The following is a 23,154-nucleotide window of genomic DNA, read 5'->3' as shown; positions in this document are numbered from 1 at the left end:
TGGTCACGGTAGACCAGAACTTTCAACACCAAAATACCCGGATCCTTTAATTGAGCAAAGCAAGAGAAAAAATAAATTGTGATTTATTTACAGAATGAACACACATAGCTTGGTTTACAATTACAACGAAAATACACTTCCTGGAACGGGGTAAAACGAAATATCTTGTTTCCAAAACAAGAAGGTGCAAAACAAAGTTTCCAGGAGCAATTCCCCAGGAGCGGGAGTTGCTCGCGAAAAGAGCCTGAAACAGTCCTCGGTCAGTAGCGCAACTTGCCACTGCTATTTACTCCGCCAGAGCTACTTCTTTTGTTCTGTTCCCATAGTACTGGATCTTGGAACCCTAGTTCTTACGAACTCATGAAGCTTAGCTGAATCTTTGTTACGATGTTACGAATCTCTTACAGCATGATGACTCTTTCCTGATGGGCTGCACGGGTTCTTATAGGGTTAAGTCATATACCTAACTAGTGCAGCCTCTCTCTCTGTGGGAATATTTTCGTCCCCCTATTGCGGAGTTGCCAATACTTTGCAAACCTGGCAGAGGGGGTTCTCATTCTGCTATGTGCACGTGCGAACTTTGCACCTTTGCTGCTTAGCATAGGAGACCCTGCCCCTCTTACCTGGTGCTGCTCAGTCTGGGCTGGGTGACATCTTGCCAGGATGGCTTATTTTTCTTCCTATAACCCTCCTTGCTAAACAAATGGTTTAACACCTCCATATCCTGGATTGCCTTTGAAGCTTAGAGGGCGGAGTAGCCACTCTGTCTCCCATACAAATGTATTTTTACCCATACTGAACATTACACCTGAGGGGGAAGTGGGATGCATTCTTCCCTGGGCCAGGGACCTGGTGCCAAGCCTTCTCTTCAGCAGAAAGTGGAAAAACTATCCCATACTCAACCAAGGGGCATGAGCAACAAAGGATAAACTTTTGGGGCCTCAAGCCTTAGAGTGCAGGGAACCAAGAGAGTGTACATGTTGGTATACTCCTGCCTGGGACTGCACCTATCTATGATGGGTCCTGCTGGAATGGAGGTGCTGCACAGAACAGCTGTTGATCCCTAAAAGTCTGTCCTGCTAATCCCCACTGGTAGATGCTCAGAACAAAGAGAGGACAGTGGGGGGGGGGGGGGGATTTTTTTTTAATATTTAAATATAAAAAAAATAAAAATAGGGGGGGGGGGGAAGGAAAATAAATAAATAGGAAAAAAGCAGGAGGAAAAAAAAAAAAAAGAGGGAAAAAAAAAGGGAAAAAAGGGGGGAGAGGAGAAAAGGAAAAAAAAAAAAAAAGAAAAGATGGTGGAGGAAGAGGGGGGGGAGGGACAAAAGAGGGGGAGGAAAAAAGAGGGGGCAGAGGAGGGGAGGGGGAAGAGAGAGGGGGAGGAGTGTGTGTGTAAGCGGGTGAGTGTGTGTGTTAGCGGGAGAGTGTGTGTGTAAGTGGGAGAGTGTGTGTGTGTGTAAGCGGGAGAGTGTGTGTGTGTGTAAGCGGGAGAGTGTGTGTGTGTGTGTAAGCGGGAGAGAGTGTATGAATAAGCGGGAGAGTATGTGTAAGTGGAAGAGTGTAAGTGGGAGTGTGTGTATGCGTGTGCGTAAGGGGGAGAGTGAGGGGGTTTCAAAATCAAATTCTGGGGTTCCCCAAACAACCAACCAACCAAAAAAAAAAAAAGTTGAAAACCACTGCGGTAGGGGATAGCGATAAATGGATCTTTGTTCCAAGGTTTAGTGAATTATAATGTGTGTAATAACATAAGAAATCTTTTTAGCAATGGCCTCTTAACAAAATTACTCTGCTTTATGGAATTGTTATAGTTTAATACCTTTCGATGCACCTGCACACAAAGTATTTTGGAGATGAAATTATAGTTTTCTAAGCTTTCCAAACCTCACGGGTCTTCTCTTCATGTTTTTCAGAGCTTTCCAAACCTCACAGGTCTTCTCTTCGTGTTTACAGAGCTTTCCAAACCTCACAGGTCTTCTCTTCATGTTTACAGAGCTTTCCAAACCTCACAGAGCTCTTCTTATGTAGACGGGGCACTTAGAAAAATGTAGCGTTGATGCCTCACTTTTGGAGCAGGAAGGAGATGTCTCTGTGAAAAGGAGCATGGACAGAGAGGGAACACTGATTGATAGGATGTTTATACACGTCAGGGTGAAGCATCTCTGATATCTGCACTCTCCTTCCCTGTGCTCCAGTGTGGCACTATAGAAAAGACTCCCTATATTGTGCAGTATGTACGTACATACACCTGCCTGTGTACCAAGCACTCTGCATCCCTCACTCCCCCTGCAGAGATGCGTCACACTGAGATTAGCAGCTGTTCAGGCAGCGATGGGAAGGGTTGAAAATGAAAGGTTTTTCAATTTCTCTGGGTGTCAAGGAGGCCAAGATGATCCTCTCGCTGTGAGTGACAGCAGCATGAGCTAAGGGGGCACAGGGACATGTTCTTGCCAGCTGAGAGCAGAGGGAAGTGATCAGAGAAAGGACGTGTGAATCCAAGGCTGGCGTTTTCATTAAAGTCATCCCTCGCTCTCTGCTCGGTCTCCATCCTGTTGCTAAGCAACCAGTGCAGCAGCGCTGCCCGTATCTTGTATGAATTGGCGCTGCAGGCCACAGAATAGGTTAAGAATTAACTGAATGGTACCCGAGGCATATAGGACTCTCACTACGGTTACTAGAACTGCAGGAAGTACGAGGACAAACTATACCTAATCTTGGCAGCCTAGAGACTCTCTATACATTATTCAAGGGTTTGAGGCTACTGAAGCACGCATGGTGACAGGTGCTTGCGATTTGGGCAAATGTCCTCCAGTTCCAATGGGAGCATCCTTCACATTCAGGAATTACACAACGAAGCAGAACGCAAATGGCTCAGTTCTGAGCTTGGGAATACTAAGCCCGCAGTGCGCTCAGATCTGCTTCCCTGTCTCCGTGAACTGAAGGTGTGAAAAGCTTATATTTAATCACAGGCTACTCGTCACACACAACAACAACAAAAAAAGACACATTTCAACAAATGTTACCGAATGACTCCAGCCGAATAACACCACGTGTACGCGGAGATGTCCAGAACAATTAGCATGCGCTCCACTGGGCACAAGAGCTTGCTACGTTCAACAGGATTAACCCCATACATTTCAGTTGTCACCTTCCCAGAGGTTCCACTTTGTGACAGATGTTGACAGAAAGAAGTTACATGAAATGTGACCCACACATCTTGCTCACTAAAACAGAGTTACTGGGTCTTATGTTAGGTAACCCAACTCCTCTGGGGTTATTTTGTGGCGCACACACACACACACACACACACACACACACACACACACACACACACACACACACACACACACACACACACAGCTACAAAACATACCATAACCTGAAATACAGCATCGCTGCCTTGATCTTCACCCCCCCCCCCCCCAATAATAATCATAAAAGACCAGCAACCCCCCTCCCCCCGATATTCCCTGATGCTTGCTTAGCTACCGTATACAGAAACGTCAGCCAGGTGACGCTTTCCCCACCACGAGAGTCATAGCCGAGAAATCAATAACTTTGTATATTTACGCTCCACATCCGTACAGCAAATAGCCTGCGATACGCAAAGTATTCATTGGCGGCACAGGTTCACGGCACGTGCCGCGTTATCGTTTCATTGTGAAACCCAGAATATGGGGGCGAGGGTGCTGCCAGAAACAGAAGGAAGAAGCATACTTACGGGTCTTTCACAAGGGCAGTACATTAATGCGTTCCATGTCATTTCAGGGGTAACCGCAGCATGTGCAGTTAGCAGAAACAGATTATATTGGTTTCTGATTCGCTTACAGCAGAAAAGGGAAATCTCCCATTTCTCGGTCCCTGCACATCAGATAGAAAAGGCGTTACATTTGCAGCAATACTTCTGCATCGCTCAGACCAATATGTACAGAAAGCAAGTGTTGCATTGTGACACACACACACACACACACTATTTATTTTATAGAACAGCCAATGCAATCTTCAGAGCAGGGTTTCACCGACTGCATTCCACATTGCTGAGTATTAAATGGTAGGTTTGTGATCGGTACAGAACGGGACCAGATTAAGCTTCCTCATTGGTACCAGTCCTGTTGCATAAATAAGAACCTATACCAGCGATTACAGGTCTGTGCGTGTGGGTGGGCACAAGCTTAGTACCAACTTTGTTTGTTTATGCATTGTGTCGTCATCCCCCAATGCCAACATATCAAGAGGATACCACACTGAAGGCCTAAGCATGGTCCCCCCAACACGGGGAAGGGATATGCCAGCATATAGCCACGGTGCCAACCGCCCCACAAAATAAAAAGCAGCCTGAGAGTGTATGGACAGGGGTATGTAAGACTAGTGAACTAATGGCAGTGTCATGCTGAATGAAAAGTGTGTGTGTATATATTTATTTTTTTAAATCTTAAATCAACCACAGAAACAGAATTTGACAGACCAGAGCCACCCGTCTGCCCCTTTAACTAACCCAATGTTCCCATCGGCAGAACTGATGCACCCTTTTTAGCCTCACATCTCCAGTGATGGGAAGGGTCAGCCAATAAGGGAGGAGAAAGTGTGTCAGCAAAATCCCTGTCCCAGATTGGCTTGCTGGCAATTTTGATTTCCCTCCACACCTAGAAGTAGATTTCACCAGGAACCGCAGCGTTCCCAGCTTAATTGGGGTGGATACGGTCTGCTTTAAAAGGGTATCCGTCACCAGGATGAAACCCACGAACATATTACTGACACACACACGCGCACACGCATGCACACACACACACACACACACACACACACACACACCTGTAAACTGCTGAATACACAATCAGGGCTTTAATAGTATATAATCTCCACAGCGGAGGTTGTAATAAAAATAACTTATGTGTCACGGAAAACCTGTGATTTTCAGAAGACGATCGCAGACAGGGGGGGTGGTAGGGGGGGGGGGGAGAAAGAAAATAAAAAATAACCAGACCAAGTGCACAGTATATCATGCCAATTCATTTGTCTTTTTTTTTTTTTTAACTCATGACTGCATTAAATGAAACTCATTTTTTTCATGAAAAAAGAAGAAATGGCTATCCATCGACAGACAAAAAAAACAAAAACAAAAAAAAGTCTCTGAAAAAAATACAAAAAACAAAAACAAAAAAAACTATAAAAGCCCTGGGTATCAGGACAGTCCAATTAACGTTTATACTGAAAACCCGTCTCAGTATTTTCGCAGCTTCGGTTCCACGATCCAGGACTCCTTTAACGCTGGCCGAGAAACACAGATAGCTCAATTGTTTCATACTGTATTTATTTCATAACTAAAAATCACAAATAAAGAGATACTTGCAAAGTCCTCGTTTTTTCTCTCTCCTTTATCTTTTTAATCCTTGATTGGCAATACCAACTCCGCCTCGCAAACAGCAGTCAGATCCGTGCGGGGAAAGGGGAGGCCGAGGGATTCCTTGATCATAATTAGAACAGTTAGGCGACTGGCCAACGGAGAAGATGCTTTTTATTTTGTTTTTAAAATCGGTTTTGAAGATCTGATCCTGCCCCTCTCCGGCTTCTCGCACGTTCCCCGGGAGCACAATGGGAGAGGTTTACTGCTGGAGTTACGGCGGTTCCCCTCTGCCCCACCTGTTTTGTTCGCTCAATCCCTCTTCACTTTGCGCCGCTCACTTTCCTGCGCCGTGACACGAACGATTCCTTCGCCAGGCCGAGAGCTGACATCAGGCAGGTGTGATATCAGCTCAGCGCTCGGTGATCCAATGTCTGCTGTGTGTGTACATTTCAGGTAGGTTTGTGTGTCGTCTCAGAAGGCTTTTTTTGTTTTGTTTGTGTTACACATTTTCAGACATACGTGGATAAGGCTTACTCGTACTCCAGGAACTGCTTGTGATAGAAAAGCAAATACCTGAAAGAGAGGAAACCGATCAGTAAAAATACACAAAAACGTACGCAGACCAGGAGGCAGAACACAGCAAGGAATGGTGCAAACAAAACGAACGCAGCTCTGACAAACTGAACAGGATCATTTTTGGATAAGAAAAGCTGGTTGTGAAGTCAAACCTCACAGCTGCAGCCTGACCGCGGTAGCAAAGGAGGGTCAGGTAGGAGGTATAACCTCCATCAATGCATTACCCTGGCAATAAAGAGGTTAAAGCCGATCACTGGAGAAGAAGCTGAAGCTCGGGCACATGCAGCGGGTCTTGCCTAACCCAACTCACCCTTCGCTGTCTAGTACATCTTTAATGCTAGCCTTGGTGATGATGGCATCGTCACATTTGAACCACTGGTCCTTGTGTTGCCGGATGAAGCTTGTGTAATGCCCACTCTCCAAGGTTCCCTGGTGATTAACTACTGCGAACAAGGAATACCTGCCGGGGGGAGAGCGGAGTTAAACAGGGGGCTAACATCCCCCCCACCCACCTCCTGAACCCAGGCCTTCCCCAACCCTTACATGCACAAGTGTCTCATACTCATCCCATGCGGTCTACTCATTTGGTTCTTTAAGTGGCCTAAAACATTATCACGCAGTAAGCTTCCTTCCTCTCTGGCAGTGAAATCGCTTGTTTCTTAAATTCCATTACAGTATTGGCCTGTGCTGGGAAGGACGCCCACACACACACACTGCCCTTAAAGCAGGAGTGGCCAACTCCAGTCCTCAAGTGCCAACAGGCCAGGTATTGGGGATATCCAAGCTTCAGCACAGGTGGCTCAGTCTTCAAAAGCCACCTGTGCTGAAGCAGGGATATCCACAATACCTGACCTGTTGGTGGCTCTTGAGGACTGGAGTTGGCCACCCCTGCGTTAAAGGGTTTCTCAGTGCTCACAAGCAATAACGTTGCCAGGCGGACACGGCAGAGATTAACAAATACAATTTCTGGAACTGGGGACCTTGCGGAGTCCTGAACCAGTGATGCAGATTTCACTATCAAAAGGGGGGAAAAAAAGGAAGAAGATTACACACACGGCAGGGACCAGGCGGGGGTCACGAGATACTTACTTATTGTCATTGTTTAAACTATCTGTCGGCTGCGGATACTGCCCATTCATTCGGCTCTCTTTACTGCAACAGAAGTGACAGGAGATTAGAAACACTTTGCATGTGCGCTGTACACAGTAATACAGCAGTGGGGCTCTGTCCTCTCCTACACTCCCCACAGGTATTACTGGGGGCAGGCTGCACATTGCAGAACACGCGCACACGAGCTTTTGCTGCATATTTGTAGTTCCTCTTCCCCCCCACACTATAGAAAATGGAGACGTATTTTTTGCCTCGTCTGTGCGCCTTACCTGGAGGCCATGAATGGCGTCATGTCCAACTCCAAGGGGAAAGACACATACGTCGTGATCTTTCGCCTCAGTTTTGCCGAATGTTCAAACCGCTGAAGGTAGAAAAATAAATTGTAATCACATGGCGGTGAATTTCTGCAACACAGAGGGGGGGGGGAAGGGGGGGAAGAGAGAGAGAGAGAGAGAGAGAGAGAGAGAGAGAGAGGTGGAGTGGAGTGGGGGCGGGAAGAGAGAGAGAGAGAGAGGTGGAGTGGAGTGGGGGCGGGAAGAGAGAGAGAGAGAGAGAGGTGGAGTGGAGTGGGGGCGGGAAGAGAGAGAGAGGTGGAGTGGAGTGGGGGCGGGAAGAGAGAGAGAGGTGGAGTGGAGTGGGGGCGGGAAGAGAGAGAGAGGTGGAGTGGAGTGGGGGCGGGAAGAGAGAGAGGTGGAGTGGAGTGGGGGCGGGAAGAGAGAGAGAGGTGGAGTGGAGTGGGGGCGGGAAGAGAGAGAGGTGGAGTGGAGTGGGGGCGGGAAGAGAGAGAGGTGGAGTGGAGTGGGGGCGGGAAGAGAGAGAGAGGTGGAGTGGAGTGGGGGCGGGAAGAGAGAGAGAGGTGGAGTGGAGTGGGGGCGGGAAGAGAGAGAGAGGTGGAGTGGAGTGGGGGCGGGAAGAGAGAGAGGTGGAGTGGAGTGGGGGCGGGAAGAGAGAGAGGTGGAGTGGAGTGGGGGCGGGAAGAGAGAGAGAGGTGGAGTGGAGTGGGGCGGGAAGAGAGAGGTGGAGTGGAGTGGGGCGGGAAGAGAGAGAGAGGTGGAGTGGGGCGGGAAGAGAGAGAGAGGTGGAGTGGGGCGGGAAGAGAGAGAGAGGTGGAGAAGAGTGGGGACAGGAAGAGAGAGTGGTGGAGTGGAGTGGGGGGCGGGGAGAGAGGTGGACTGGAGTGGGGGCGGGAAGAGAGAGGTGGACTGGAGTGGGGGCGGGGAGAGAGAGGTGGAGTGGGGGCGGGGAGAGAGGTGGAGTGGGGGCGGGGAGAGGTGGAGTGGGGGGGGAAGAGAGGTGGAGTGGGGGGGGGAAGAGAGGTGGAGTGGGGGGGGGGGAAGAGAGGTGGAGTGGGGGGGGGAAGAGAGGTGGAGTGGGGGGGGAAGAGAGGTGGAGTGGGGGGGGAAGAGAGGTGGAGTGGGGGGGGAAGAGAGGTGGAGTGGGGGGGGAAGAGAGGTGGAGTGGGGGGGGAAGAGAGGTGGAGTGGGGGGGGAAGAGAGGTGGAGTGGGGGGGGGAAGAGAGGTGGAGTGGGGGGGGAAGAGAGGTGGAGTGGGGGGGGGAAGAGAGGTGGAGTGGGGGGGGGAAGAGAGGTGGAGTGGGGGGGGAAGAGAGGTGGAGTGGGGGGGGGGGAAGAGAGGTGGAGTGGGGGGGGGGGGGAAGAGAGGTGGAGTGGGGGGGGGGGGGAAGAGAGGTGGAGTGGGGGGGGGGAAGAGAGGTGGAGTGGGGGGGAGAAGAGAGGTGGAGTGGGGGGGAGAAGAGAGGTGGAGTGGGGGGGAGAAGAGAGGTGGAGTGGGGGGGAGAAGAGAGGTGGAGTGGGGGGGGGAGAAGAGAGGTGGAGTGGGTGGGGGAGAAGAGAGGTGGAGTGGGGGGGGAGAAGAGAGGTGGAGTGGGTGGGGGAGAAGAGAGGTTGAGTGGGGGGGGGGGAGAAGAGAGAGGTGGAGTGGGGGGGGGAGAAGAGAGAGGTGGAGTGGGGACGGAAGAGAGAGGTGGAGTGGGGACGGAAGAGAGAGGTGCAGTGGGGACGGAAGAGAGAGGTGGAGGGGGGGGGAAGAGAAGAGAGGTGGAGGGGGGGGAGGGGGAAGAGAGAGAGGTGGGGTCATTAATGGCTAGCAAGTAACTTGCAGGCTGATGCCCTGACTCCTATAGTGCCAGGGGGTCTGAAAGACAATGTAAAGCAGTCTAACACAAAGGGGGCTCGGCCACTCCTGTGGCACAGAGAAATGCTGGGCCCGTATTTTATAAACAATATGAGACGCACAAAGCAGGTTCCACCCAGACATCCTGCTCCTCTGAAACACACAAGGCTGCAAGGGGGTCAATTACCAAGGAAACCCAATGAGGGGAATAAGGCAAACACACGTCATCATCATGCCGCTTCAGGCTCTGCAGAGTGTGGCCTATTTGAATGTTTTTTAACTAAGGTGTATAAAGATACTCTGCATCATTATACAATGCACTGGGGAGTAATAGTAATGCAATAAACTGGTGTAAGATGCAATGCAAAGGGCTGCAGGGTACCTGCCTGCCTGAGTTTACATCAGAACCTGGTGGGATTTAGTATAAGGTGGGATTTACAACAGCGGTGCTCAAGTCCAGTCCACAAGCTCCAACAAGTCAGATTTTCATGATATCCCCGCTTCAGCACAGGTGGCTCAATCGGTCCCTGCTTCAGCACAGCGGACTCAGAGGCTTGGTCTTCGACTGAGCCTCTGTTTGAGCCACCTGTCCTGAAGCAGGGATACCCTGAAAACCTGACCTGTTTGAGGGGGGGGGGGTCCTTGAGGACTGGACTGGAGAGCCCCTGCACTTACGACAACCCACGTTCTATTCACATGGAATTCAAGGCATGAGCAGCTCGCCCGCTAGTGACGGCCTAACTGCAGCCGCGCTGCCTTACTTTGAGATGAAAACAGGCCACGATAGGCAACTTCTTCATAGTGAGCTGTTTGGTGGATTCCTGGTAGCTGTGGCAGCCACTGCATTTGATTTTGGCACCGCTTCCTAAATGCTCCGGCCTCGTAAACCTGAGGGCAAAGACAAAGAAACACAGGAAATAACGTGTATGTTTAGCCATAGAACAGGTCAAGCTGCAGTCTCCTAAAGGGGGAAGTAGAGACAAAGCAAATGGTGAAAAAAGCAGCGCGATATATACATATGGCCCCAGCACGCAACATAGAAGCAATGAACAATAATCAATTGGCATAAGTCAAAAGTGTATTTGAAAAATTATTTAAGTAGCTATACATGGAACCCAATAGCAGGGTATGGAGACAACCCCACCAAGGAGAGAGAGAGGGGGGGGGGGGGGAAACAAGGGGAAAAGAATAAAAACACAAAAAGGGGGAGAAAACAATATATACGTACAAAACACGTAATGGATGGGGGTAATAAAATAATAGGGGGGCAACATTAATGTTTCGGGGGCATAGACACCCCTTCTTCAAGCCCGTTCCCACAGATGTAATATTTCTGTGGTACTTCCCTCCCCTCAAATATATCTCAATGGAAACAGCCCAGGAAGAGCACACTATGCTAATACAAGAGAGAGAATGGTTCTAAGCACCTAAAGCCAGCCCTTTCTTAGAGATCACCGGCAAGCCACCTATTAGCATAACCCAAACTATAGCTAGTGACAGCCCTGGCATCAGGCAGATAGAGGTAGTGAGAGCCCTGGCAACAGGCAGCTAAAGGTAGTGAGAGCCCAGGCATCAGGCAGATAGACGTAGTGAGAGCCCAGGCATCAGGCAGCTAGAGGTAGTGACAGCCCAAGCATCAGGCAGCTAGAGGTAGTGAGAGCCCAAGCATCAGGCAGCTAGAGGTAGTGAGAGCCCAAGCATCAGGCAGCTAGAGGTAGTGAGAGCCCAAGCATCAGACAGCTAGAGGTAGTGAAAGCCCAAGCATCAGACAGCTAGAGATAGTGAGAGCCCAAGCATCAGGCAGCTAGAGGTAGTGAGAGCCCAAGCATCAGACAGCTAGAGGTAGTGAGAGCCCAAGCATCAAACAACTAGAGATAGTGAGAGCCCAAGCATCAGACAGCTAGAGATAGTGAGAGCCCAAGCATCAGGCAGCTAGAGGTAGTGAGAGCCCAAGCATCAGGCAGCTAGAGGTAGTGAGAGCCCAAGCATCAGGCAGCTAGAGGTAGTGAGAGCCCAAGCATCAGACAGCTAGAGGTAGTGAAAGCCCAAGCATCAGACAGCTAGAGATAGTGAGAGCCCAAGCATCAGACAGCTAGAGGTAGTGAGAGCCCAAGCATCAGACAGCTAGAGGTAGTGAAAGCCCAAGCATCAGGCAGCTAGAGGTAGTGAGAGCCCAAGCATCAGGCAGCTAGAGGTAGTGAGAGCCCAAGCATCAGGCAGCTAGAGGTAGTGAGAGCCCAAGCATCAGGCAGCTAGAGGTAGTGAGAGCCCAAGCATCAGACAGCTAGAGGTAGTGAAAGCCCAAGCATCAGGCAGCTAGAGGTAGTGAGAGCCCAAGCATCAGGCAGCTAGAGGTAGTGAGAGCCCAAGCATCAGGCAGCTAGAGGTAGTGAGAGCCCAGGCATCAGGCTGCTAGAGGTAGTGAGAGCCCAAGCATCAGGCAGCTAGAGGTAGTGAGAGCCCAAGCATCAGGCAGCTAGAGGTAGTGAGAGCCCAAGCATCAGACAGCTAGAGGTAGTGAGAGCCCAAGCATCAGACAGCTAGAGGTAGTGAGAGCCCAAGCATCAGACAGCTAGAGGTAGTGAGAGCCCAGGCATCAGGCAGCTAGAGGTAGTGACAGCCCAAGCATCAGACAGACGTAGTGAGAGCCCAAGCATCAGACAGCTAGAGGTAGTGAGAGCCCAAGCATCAGACAGCTAGAGGTAGTGAGAGCCCAGGCATCAGGCAGCTAGAGGTAGTGAGAGCCCAAGCATCAGGCAGCTAGAGGTAGTGAGAGCCCAAGCATCAGACAGCTAGAGTTAGTGAGAGCCCAGGCATCAGGCAGCTAGAGGTAGTGAGAGCCCAAGCATCAGACAAACGTAGTGAGAGCCCAAGCATCAGACAGCTAGAGGTAGTGAGAGCCCAAGCATCAGACAGCTAGAGGTAGTGAGAGCCAAGCATCAGGCAGCTAGAGGTAGTGAGAGCCCAAGCATCAGGCAGCTAGAGGTAGTGAGAGCCCAAGCACCAGGCAGCTAGAGGTAGTGAGAGCCCAAGCACCAGACAGCTAGAGGTAGTGAGAGCCCAGGCATCAGGCAGCTAGAGGTAGTGAGAGCCCAGGCATCAGGCAGCTAGAGGTAGTGAGAGCCCAAGCATCAGGCAGCTAGAGGTAGTGAGAGCCCAAGCATCAGGCAGCTAGAGGTAGTGAGAGCCCAAGCATCAGACAGCTAGAGGTAGTGAGAGCCCAAGCATCAGACAGCTAGAGGTAGTGAGAGCCCAAGCATCAGACAGCTAGAGGTAGTGAAAGCCCAAGCATCAGACAGCTAGAGGTAGTGAGAGCCCAGGCATCAGGCAGCTAGAGGTAGTGAGAGCCCAGGCATCAGGCAGCTAGAGGTAGTGAGAGCCCAAGCATCAGACAGCTAGAGATAGTGAGAGCCCAAGCATCAGGCAGCTAGAGGTAGTGAGAGCCCAAGCATCAGGCAGCTAGAGGTAGTGAGAGCCCAAGCACCAGACAGCTAGAGATAGTGAGAGCCCAAGCATCAGGCAGCTAGAGGTAGTGAGAGCCCAAGCACCAGACAGCTAGAGATAGTGGGAGCCCAAGCATCAGGCAGCTAGAGGTAGTGAGAGCCCAAGCATCAGGCAGCTAGAGGTAGTGAGAGCCCAGGCATCAGGCAGCTAGAGATAGGCAAAATGAAGAAAAACTGCAGTATACAAATCCTCTGCTGTAATAGGCGTCTCTGTCTCCTGGGGTGATCTGCAACAGTCCCTGTCCCCAGGCTGAGAAGGCAGGGGGGCGCAGTGCAGAAAGCTTGCACACGCCTGCAATAGTCCCAGCTCCTATCTAATCATCAATTGCATCAAAATCAGACACTTGCTGCCTTTCATTAGCTAAACTGCTCAATATGATTAGAATGCTCATTAGCAAAACAAAAACAGGGAATCTGCAGGCGATGAGAAGTGCTGACGCTTAGCAGCGGACACGTTCCACACGAGAGAAAGGAGGTGGATAAAGTAAAAAAATCAAAAAACCTTCAAAGCAATTCAGTGCCAGGAAATCAAGGTAAAAAATAAATAACATTTACTATATCTTACACCAAATAAAAATCCCACGTGAGCACATTCATGTCTCAGACAGGTCTACAACCCCTACCTTTCCCCATTATCCCGTAGCATACAGTGCTTCTGCTGCAGCCAGGGATTCTGGGTATTGTCATGCAAATGAGCAGTGTCACATTTTGGTTCTAATCCATTTTAACATGGAACCCTATAAATATATGCCTGCCGCACATCGCAGCTCTACAACACAGCTAGGGTTAAAGAAGCGCAGAGCCAGTAAACAGATGTGTTCTTGGTATGTTTGTGCATGCATATCGAATCAGTTATTACTATTATAAATGTAATTAATCTGAGACTATGGTTGTTTTGATGTAGATGGTATATTTACTCCACTTATTTTATTTGTGCCACTTTTCATTTTGAGAGAAAAGAAAACAAAAAGCACATTTACACAGGTCTTAGTTTTCCAAATCCTTCGTTACCAGAGGGACCTAACCCGCCCAGCAACACGTTGCAGGCACTTCCGGCAGCAAAGGGGTTAACACAGGGGGGGGGCAACTCCAGTTTACAGGTGCAACCACCAGTCAGGTTTTCAGAATATGACTACTTCAACACAGGTGGCTCAGTCAAAGACTGAGGCACCTGTGCTGAAGCAGGGATATCCTGAAAACCTGATGGGTTGGTGGCCCCTGTAGGCTGGAGTTGGCCACCTCTACGTTAATGGACACCAACCACCTAGATTGAACCCTTTAAACATGTCTCTGGCATTAGTTCATCTGGCCGTGGCTGGGACTCCAGCTCTCCTGTGACCGAACGCTACCTTCGCAGACAGTCTGTGAGTGTGGTCGTTCCCGACACGTGGCTTTCTCCGTTCACCACCCCGCCGTCGCTCCCGGGGCTCAGCGGCCAGAACGGGGTGGAGGAGCCCGGCAGGTCCAAACTGATGTCCCAGAACGGGTCTATCGTCGTTGAGACGCCGCTGGATGGGGAGGAAACGTACAACAGAGAGACATTAACATCACAGCAGCACGGTCAGGGTCACATGCACGGGACGTAACGCAAAGCAGCAAGGTGTGCCAGGTCCGCTCCAAGACTTGTGATGGGCAGGAGAAGGGGAATGAGCAGGCAGCGATGGGCAGGAGAAGGGGAATGAGCAGGCAGCGATGGGCAGGAGAAGGGGAATGAGCAGGCAGCGATGGGCAGGAGAAGGGGAATGAGCAGGCAGCGATGGGCAGGAGAAGGGGAATGAGCAGGCAGCGATGGGCAGGAGAAGGGGAATGAGCAGGCAGCGATGGGCAGGAGAAGGGGAATGAGCAGGCAGCGATGGGCAGGAGAAGGGGAATGAGCAGGCAGCGATGGGCAGGAGAAGGGGAATTAGCAGGCAGCGATGGGAGGCTGCAAGGTTTTTTGTCAAAATTGAGGAAATTCAAAAACGGTTTTACTTTCCTAGGCCGCTTCAATCGATTGTAACATGAGCCCGGAGCAAAGAGGTTGTAGGAGATGGAGAAGGCCAACTCCAGTCCTCAAGGGCCCTCAACAGGTCAGCTGGCTCAATGAGTCCCAGCTTCAGTACAGGTGGCTCAGTCTTTGACGAAGCGTCTGATTGAGCCAACTGTGCTGAAGCAGGGATATCCTGAAAACCTGACCTGTTGGTGGCCTTTGAGGACTGGAGTTGCCCACCCCTGGAGTAGACAGACACACTGGTGAATTAGATAGGGAATCTGGCTTTAATCAGAAAAGCACCAACTGATCTCGCACGTCCGGGTTTTTATCTGTTTTAACCGGAAATTACGCATAATTTTCTATGGAATTAGACCCATTGTAGCAGCCCAGCCACATGCACGACAAACACCACAACAGGACAACGGCAGAACGGGGAAAAAAGATGCACTATTAACACCACATTTAAATGTCAATGTTGTGTGTGAACACTGAAATCTTCAATAAAATAATCTCATTTCATTTTTAAAATGTATTTATTTTTTAATTGAAAACGACATCCATAGTGTAAAATTGATGGTTTGTGCGAGTAATGCAGGAAATATTCCCACATGTATCCACTAGAGGGCAGTCACACGCAGGGTGTGCAAAGCAGAGAGCTTTGTGATTTATGAGTCTTGAGAAAATCAAATCTCAGCCAAATGTTGCTTTCAGAATACAGACGGTAACCGCATATTCGCACAAACGTGCTGAACAGATTTCGAAGCCGTCTGCAGCTAATGGACCAGGAGTGATATAATGGCTCTGCCCGTCTCACTGCTCATACGGAGTAATCCATTGCAGCAACAAGGAGGTAACTCTCCTACTTACACTCCGGCCCGGGGGGCTATGACTGGTGGAAGAGGCTTCCAAAGCCTTTTGCTGATGGCTGGGGAGAGGCCAAGCTTACAGGGCACCAGGCCTAACCTATACCACCCCAACGGCAGAAAGCGCAAAGTAACATTCCAATGAGTCGCTGGCAGGAGAGGGCGAGAAATGCATGGGGGCTACTTCTCTATTAAGACCCTCAAATTTTAGTTAGTAAATTGTTGATAATTTAGGGGAACGCAGGCAGAATTTAGCATTTTGTGGTTTAATCCCTTTATAATTTCTGGATTGTTGCCAGGCAGGTTTGGTAGATGGCGCCTCATTCCACATCTGCCGCGTGTGAAACCTCCCGAACCTGCCCTTTTATTTTCGGACCCGCCTGGTGGTGCTTCGCAGGGTTACCAGCGCGCTCCCTCGTCATGCGATACGCGCAGAGCGCAGGAGGCGGTGGGAACTCACTGGCAGACTTGACAGGTGACGTCGGACTGCAGGCCTCCTGTGAAGATTTGGTCTATGATGCAGTTACAGTGGTTGGGATTGTTGGCCTTCTTCCCATTATCATCACCTAGCAAAGAACAGAGATGACAAGACAGAGCAAATCAGACGAGGTGCACCCCTGCATTCCCGCCCCCCCTCCCTCGCGTGTGCTGCTTCCTGTTGCCAATAGAAACAGGCTTATTCCCCGAGCTCCCAGGGACTAGTCTTGCTCGTGTTAGCAGTGGAAAGGTTTAGAAATTACAAGGCCCAGTTCTGCATCAGTGCGCAAAAGCTCAGCCGAGTGAAAACGTGTCCAAAAGAACTCTGCGACTTTGAAATATTAATGCAGAAAGATGGATGATTGCTACTCTCTTTCATTGGCTTCTGCCCTGATCAGGTCTTGCGCTCGTTATAAAAACGTACACATTTCTATCACCCCCCCGGATAACCCAAGCTTAATGCTTTGTGAGAGCAGCTACTGCAAATGTAAGGGACAACCTGGCAGAGCACAGGGCTCTTTGGGTTAAGAGAAAAGCATACCTGTGAAGACGAAGCATTAAACCAGGGGTGACCAATGCCAGTCAACAAGAGCCACCAACACGTCAGGTTGTCAGGATATCCCTGCTTCAGCACAGATGGCTCAATCAACGACAGCCACTTGTGCCGATGTAGGGATATCCTGAAAACCTGACCTGTTGGTGGCCCTTGAGGACTCCAGTTTGCCAGCCTTGCATTAAACAGAAGTGAAATTTTTTTAATGTAAAGCCCACAGACCCCCCTTCCCTAATCCGCACGCGACAATTAAAATAAAGCTCCATTCACCGTGTCGGAAGAGTTGCAGGGAACACGGACTGCAAAGCTCTTCCTATGCCAAGAGGCCGGGGGAACAATGTAAATGGTTCTAGCCTATAAAATGTGGGTGAGACAAGTGTAACCCCTTTTTCTGTCAATAGGGAAAAAAAAAAAAAACTAATTGCAAGGCAGAGGGGCAAATAAAAGGAAGAATAAATACAATTTGCCAAATGTGGACCATTGTGGTAACCATGTTAACATGGGTAAATATCAGCAAGTACACCCGAAGAATAGGGGATGCCTTTTAATTTGGGCTAGCAGAGTATACACTCAAAATCCATTCTGTTCAACTAAACATACTCGTTACTACTGAAGTATTAGCTTCTTGCCCCAAAGTAGGACGTGACTAGCCAAGTGTTAGATGTAACCGGGCCTGTGTTCTGGGCACGGTTAAGGTCCCAGTTACTCACCTTTGCAGTGTCTGTGTAGAACATCTAATGCAGCAATGAGGAACTCGTGTGCGTCCTGTTGCTCGTACCCTGCTAAATGCCGTGCATGCGTCCATACAAGGTGCAATAACCTATACGGAATGTGAGGAGATCGGTGTCCGGAGTAAAACTGGAAACCGCACAGAGGGGAAAAGACAAAAGCACAATCTCAGAAACTAGTGTTCTTCTGTAAATAACCGGAGTCTAAAATACAGAGCCGTTTACTGGGAGCCAATGCAGAGGAGCACAGTGCAGGGATTCGGGCTGCCCGGCTGCTGGACACAGCTCAAGGACACTTCAAGAAGGAATCACCCCTCTTGGGCATCACCTCCCATCCTGTCCTTCCTATGTTATGCAGTCTGTATACAACACCCTATAACCTCCCCATGCCAAGCTGAAACACCCCTCATTGCCATAATGCAGAGCAGGGACTGGATTAAACCTGTCCCACCTGTGCATCTGATTTTCAACTCTGCCTCCCGTCAGCGCACAAGGGCCTGGCTGCCCTTCTCACGGTTTCCCTGCTCTCGCTCATCTAAAACCTTTTCCTTTAATGCTCCCTCCAGATATGAATACAAAATATAGCAGTAACACACTCCATTCAGGATTTCACCTAATAAAAGCATTGCAAAATGTTACTCATTATCACCGTGCAGCTCCCACTGAGCACAAGTGTTCACTGCCGTGTCAGCAATTCCCAACCCTGGCGTCTCATCCTGTACACTGCTGAGAGCGCAGAGTGCCTGGTACAGAGTTTTTTAATCGTGGTTATGCACTTACCTGTCTGTGCTTCGCATCCACTAACCAGTATTACAATTTTCAGAGAGAAATCTGAACAGTATAGTTTATTTATACTATCATCACACACTTACTTTAGCACTAAACCTGTCACACAATATTACAGATGTATACCGTCTTGGAAGAAAGGCATGTACTAAAGACAAATGAAAACCACGAGTGGGGCAGGGATGGCTTTCCAAAAACACATGCAAGTCTTGCCGACCATTCAGGGCCTCCTACTCCAAAAAGAAACATTAAAAAGTCTATTTCACAAATAGTGTCATTTTATACAATTATATTTTCTTAAATACACAATTTTAGTGGCACAATTAATTCCTGTACCATAGTTTACAATCTAGTGTTTTTGCCCCCCGGGAACTGATTGGGAGATTACTACATTTAATTATTTGATAATCTAATATATATTCTTTGGAATTGGCGTGATGACCTCATCAAGTGCAGAGTTCCAAAATGGTGTTTAGCGAAGTTAAGCACGTTATAACGTGCGAGAGAGAGCAAGAATTACGGTCCAAAACGCTCACATTAAAGGTTTCCTGATAAAGGATGGTCGCCAGGAAGACTGAAAAAGATCATTCGTATCGTCCAAGAGTGGGAGCAGCTGGATCAATGTGGTTATTGATTATGCAATCAGCCAGTGGCGTTATCGTCTCTGGCCGCGCGTTACAGCAGCAGGACATTTTGAACCATACTTTCAACTCAAATTTTATAATAATCTTAGTGTTTCAGATTAGATTACAACAGTTTAACACATTTATGAGCCACGAAGGAAAAACTCTTGTTTAATGAACATGAACCTACTGCAGTGCATCTGGTACTTATTAAATACATTGAGGTCACTGTTATTATGTCAACATCAGTTGATTGTCTACATTGTGCTTCTTATATGTAGTGTTAATCTACTAGGGTATCGCAGCCCAATGTCCAGTAACCCCCAGCCATGGGGGAAGCTTAGGAAATGAAAAGAAAAAAAACAGACAAGCAGTGTGTATAAGTATGTGTATTAAACACCAACATAAAACAATCACTGCTCACTTACATGCGAGTAAGACTCAATTGGTGGAGCCCGGACGGTATGCTGCTTCGCAGCATGCAAGCGAGTAGTGATTATTTTATATTGGTGTTTAATACACATTTATACAGACTGTGCTCGTCTGGTTTTCTTGTAATCTTATACCATTGCGCCAAATTTAATAGGTACAAATATTTAACATTTGGTGCCGGAGACGAGAGAGACTCCCAATCACAGCGAAGCTCGGGACCCCTCCTGTGTACATCCCCCTGCAATGTGTTGCAGGTTGTGAGCACCAACAAGGATATAAATCTTTATGCCACAAAAGGGAAAGGCTTCATCATTTTAATAAACCAGGCTCATTACATTTCCCACAGGAAGAGAAAAATATATTTGAAAAAAATGGCAACATAAAGGAGCAATTCATGCAATTTTAAATGTTGTAATTTAACAGGATTGAAGCAGGGGGTCTCCGAAGCGGAACCCCGTTAATTTCAGCTCGGGGGACCCCCTGCTTCCGGAGACACTTACCTCCGTGGTAGGTGCCGGTAGCCGCTCCGGCTGAGCTAGCAGGGGTTTAAAATGTAAAGCTCCCGCATCACGCGAGACCATAGGAAGCTGAACCCGATGACCTCACAGCTTCCTATTGGCCCGCAGGGCGCGGGCGCTTTGAAACTCCGCCAGTACGTGAACGCTGGTAGCGGAGCGGCTACGGGCACCCCTTACAGAGGTAACTCGGGAAGCACGGGGTCCCCGGAGCTGAAATTAATGGGGTTCAGCTACAGAGACCCCCTGCTTCAATCCAATGAGAGAGAAAAAAAAAAAAACCATGCATAGATTACCGCTTTAAGAGAGATTCAGCTACAGGTTAAAAGAACGCAAGGGGAGGGGCCAGAAGGCATAGTAGTGAGCAGCATGAAAGTGAGCCAACAACCTGTATTTAACGGCTTCCATAAATCAACAGTGCTCTGAATTATGATTACATCTCAAACATCTCAGAACATTAGACGAGGTTGTAGAAATTAATTACGCATGTAATGAGAAAGCGGATGGACGCGTTATGGGCTTCACTTCTGGTTACAAGTAGGACATCCCTGGTAATTCTGCGCCCTTCTATCACAGAACGAAGAATCGCTCACTTACAATAAAAAGGGCAAGGAGATGAAGACCGGGGCTCAACGCGAGAAAATAATAAATAGCCATCTTCATCTTCTGAATGAGAAATATGCCGACCCTCCGGCTCCGTTTATTAATGCAAACAGCCATGTTGTGAGACTGTAGCCTCGTATACCAGGATGTACCATGGGATGGAATCTTCCCCACCTCTCAGCTGTCGCTATATAAACCACAAACAGTGCGCCATACACAAGCCATGTGGGCAACAGGGGAGATGGAGCAACCTACAGGAAATTCTGCTAGTCCTCTGTGGGGAAAGCCTGTTGGAATCCCAATGCCAACTTCGCCATTTTAGCCAAGTCCCACGGTGCCTCGAACACCAAAGTTAATTGATTTTGTGTTCTAAAGCAGGGGGGCTCAATTCTAGTCCTCAACCCTCCCCCCCCCCACATCCCCCCAACAGGGCAGGTTTTAAAGGATAATTCAACTTCAGCAAAAGTGGTTCAGTCTGTCCCAGCTTCAGCACAGGTGGCTCAGACAGACTGAGCCACCTGTGCTGAAGCTGGGATAGCCTTAAAACCTGATCTATTAAAGAGGCCTTGAGGATTGGAGTGGAGCGCCCCTATTCTAAGAGACAGGGTATCCAAGTACAGCGTATACTGCAGAAGTGTGTGCCTTATTACAAGTAAAATCAGTATGAACGATTGTGTCAAGCAAAACATACATGATACAGCTCTATGAATGGGAGGACCATCACATATTTAAATATCAAGACCTGCTACCATCATTGTTCCCAATACATGTATCTTATTTTAAAGATATATCCCATTAATTTAACTTGACGCCCCCCTCAAAGATTCCCTGAAGGAGCATTCCCATGCAGTTTAGTTAATACAGGGGGGCTCAACTCCAATCCTCATGACACACCCATCCACCCCCAACAGGTCAGGTTTTAAGGATATCCCAGCTTCAGCACAGGTGGCTCAATCAGCCCCTGCTTTAGCACAGGTGGCTCAATCAGATTCGACTGAGCCTCCGATTGAGCCACCTGTGCTGAAACTGGGATATCCTGAAAACCTGCCCTGTTGGGGAGGTGTAATAGGTGTGGGGGGGAAGGTGTGGGGAGGGGGGGGGGAAGGTGTGGGGAGGGGGGGGGGGAAGGTGTGGGGAGGGGGGGGGGAAGGTGTGGGGAGGGGGGGAAAGAAGGTGTGGGGAGGGGGGGAAAGAAGGTGTGGGGAGGGGGGGAAAGAAGGTGTGGGGAGGGGGGGGAAAGAAGGTGTGGGGAGGGGGGGGGAAAGAAGGTGTGGGGAGGGGGGGGGGAGAAAGAAGGTGTGGGGGGAGAAGGTGTGTTTGAAGGGGACTGGAGTTTAGCACCCCTGATTCAATAGAACACAAAAACATACCCGGTGACAGAATGTGTGGGTGCTGCGTGTCACCATTATACTGAAAATGAAGAGACGGCAGAGCTTGACTAGAAGAGACTGACCTCCTGAAAGAGAGTAGACATTTCACAGACCAGGCAGGAGCTGGGGCTTTGCATCTCACATTTGTGTCTGTCGGAGAGGAAGAAATCTCGCAGTAGTGGAGTGTGGGTAAGTGCCTGGACAATACAGTTCATAAAACATGTGTTCCCGAGATTGATTAACCCTCGTAGACCTGGGGGAAAACAAGAGGAGCAGTGTGTTAATCTTTCCTTACCTTTATACACAGTACACAGTAGGAATAATGGAGAAGGGTTCTCTCCGGACGGTGTCTCGGATTTTACCCAAACAGGGCTGGAGAACAAGCATTTCAAAATGGAAGCCAAGTTATTTGAATACTATTGTTTAAACCAGGGGCACTCAACTCCAGTCAGTCAATCAAGACCCCCCCCCACCCCTCTCCAACAGGTAAGGTTTTCAGGATAGCCCAGCTTCAGCACAGGTGGCTCAATCAGTGGCACAGTCGAAGACTGAGCCACCTGTGCTGAAGCAGGGACAGATTGAGCCACCTGTGCTGAAGCACAGATATCCTTAAAAACTGACCTGTTGGAGGGGGGGGGGGCATGAGGGCTGGAGTTGAGCACCGCTGGTTTAAGGTAGAAAGCCCAAGTTAGAATAGCTTATACAGTTTGGTAAACAAGGTTAATACTCAGTGCAACCAAACAGGATCACACGTCAGCCTCCAAGTCTAAACCATGGAACGCCGTTTGCATTTCTTCCCAACAGATGCAGAGTCCGGCTTAATATAAAGTCCAACGGATCAAAACAGAAATGGACAGACTGCAAAGCTACACGAAGTGCATGGAAACAGGGGAGAGGAACTGAGCAAGCGGAGCCTTTCAAGCAGTGTCCTCATTGGGCTGTTACACCCCCAAGCACCCTTACCATTCCAGTAGCCTTACTGGAGAAGTGTAGATTCGCCATCGGTTGAGATACATTTTTATGGACCGTGAGAGCTCTTCAGAGATTTAATTGTAAAACTGTACTATCTTGTGGATCCAGTGAAGTCACAACATACAAGAACACTAGGGAGAAAAGTGTTTCAAGCAAACAAGGTTGTATTTTTGACAGCTGAATCCTGTATTTGCCACAGACTGGTCCGTAACAGCCTTTAGTCTACAATCTTTTCAAAGTGTGTGTGTGTGTGTGTGGTGTGTGTGTATGTGTGGTGTGTGGTGTGTGTTTAGGTTTCTTCCTAGCTCACTCATCCCCTAAAGCACAGCTCTGAATGTATTCCCCGCCCCACACCACAGCACGGTGGCAGGTGGCTTCTGCAGCTGTGTAATCCTGTTTTGGTCATGCCCCTCCCCCAACGTCATCCTTTCTTTCTAGGAAGGATTTGCCCATCTTTGTTCCAAAAGCTTCACTCGCCTCCTCCTCTCATCTTTGCTGTGCCCCGAATGGGAATCCCCAGGCCGCACGGGCTAATTATCCAGATGCATTGAAAATTCCCATTGTTTACAGCCGCTAAGCCAGCAGAGGGCTCAG

The 23,154-nt window shown here is 49.1% G+C and overlaps 1 protein-coding gene across 5 annotated transcripts in view; it reads right to left on the bottom strand.

The window, feature by feature from the left end:
• Positions 1–4,823: 4,823 nt before the first annotated feature.
• USP22 (ubiquitin specific peptidase 22) overlaps positions 4,824–23,154 on the bottom strand; it is a 48,650-nt gene continuing 30,319 nt past the window's right edge. For all 5 annotated transcript variants that reach the window (XM_075565842.1, XM_075565841.1, XM_075565840.1 and 2 more), the window contains exons 7-15: positions 21,672–21,841; positions 17,242–17,389; positions 15,962–16,067; positions 14,016–14,174; positions 9,925–10,051; positions 7,300–7,391; positions 7,010–7,072; positions 6,231–6,380; positions 4,824–5,917 (exon numbers count right to left, since the gene is read on the bottom strand). In XM_075565842.1, coding sequence (XP_075421957.1) covers positions 5,875–5,917; positions 6,231–6,380; positions 7,010–7,072; positions 7,300–7,391; positions 9,925–10,051; positions 14,016–14,174; positions 15,962–16,067; positions 17,242–17,389; positions 21,672–21,841 — 1,058 coding nt within the window. In that variant the 3' untranslated portion in view covers positions 4,824–5,874. The remainder of the gene's footprint in view (positions 5,918–6,230; positions 6,381–7,009; positions 7,073–7,299; positions 7,392–9,924; positions 10,052–14,015; positions 14,175–15,961; positions 16,068–17,241; positions 17,390–21,671; positions 21,842–23,154) is intronic.

Source organism: Ascaphus truei, chromosome 11, assembly GCF_040206685.1.
Source record: "Ascaphus truei isolate aAscTru1 chromosome 11, aAscTru1.hap1, whole genome shotgun sequence".
Classification (NCBI taxonomy): Eukaryota; Metazoa; Chordata; class Amphibia; order Anura; family Ascaphidae; genus Ascaphus; species Ascaphus truei.
The sequence above is the reverse complement of the archived record's forward strand: the minus strand, read 5'-3'. Positions and strand labels throughout refer to the sequence as shown.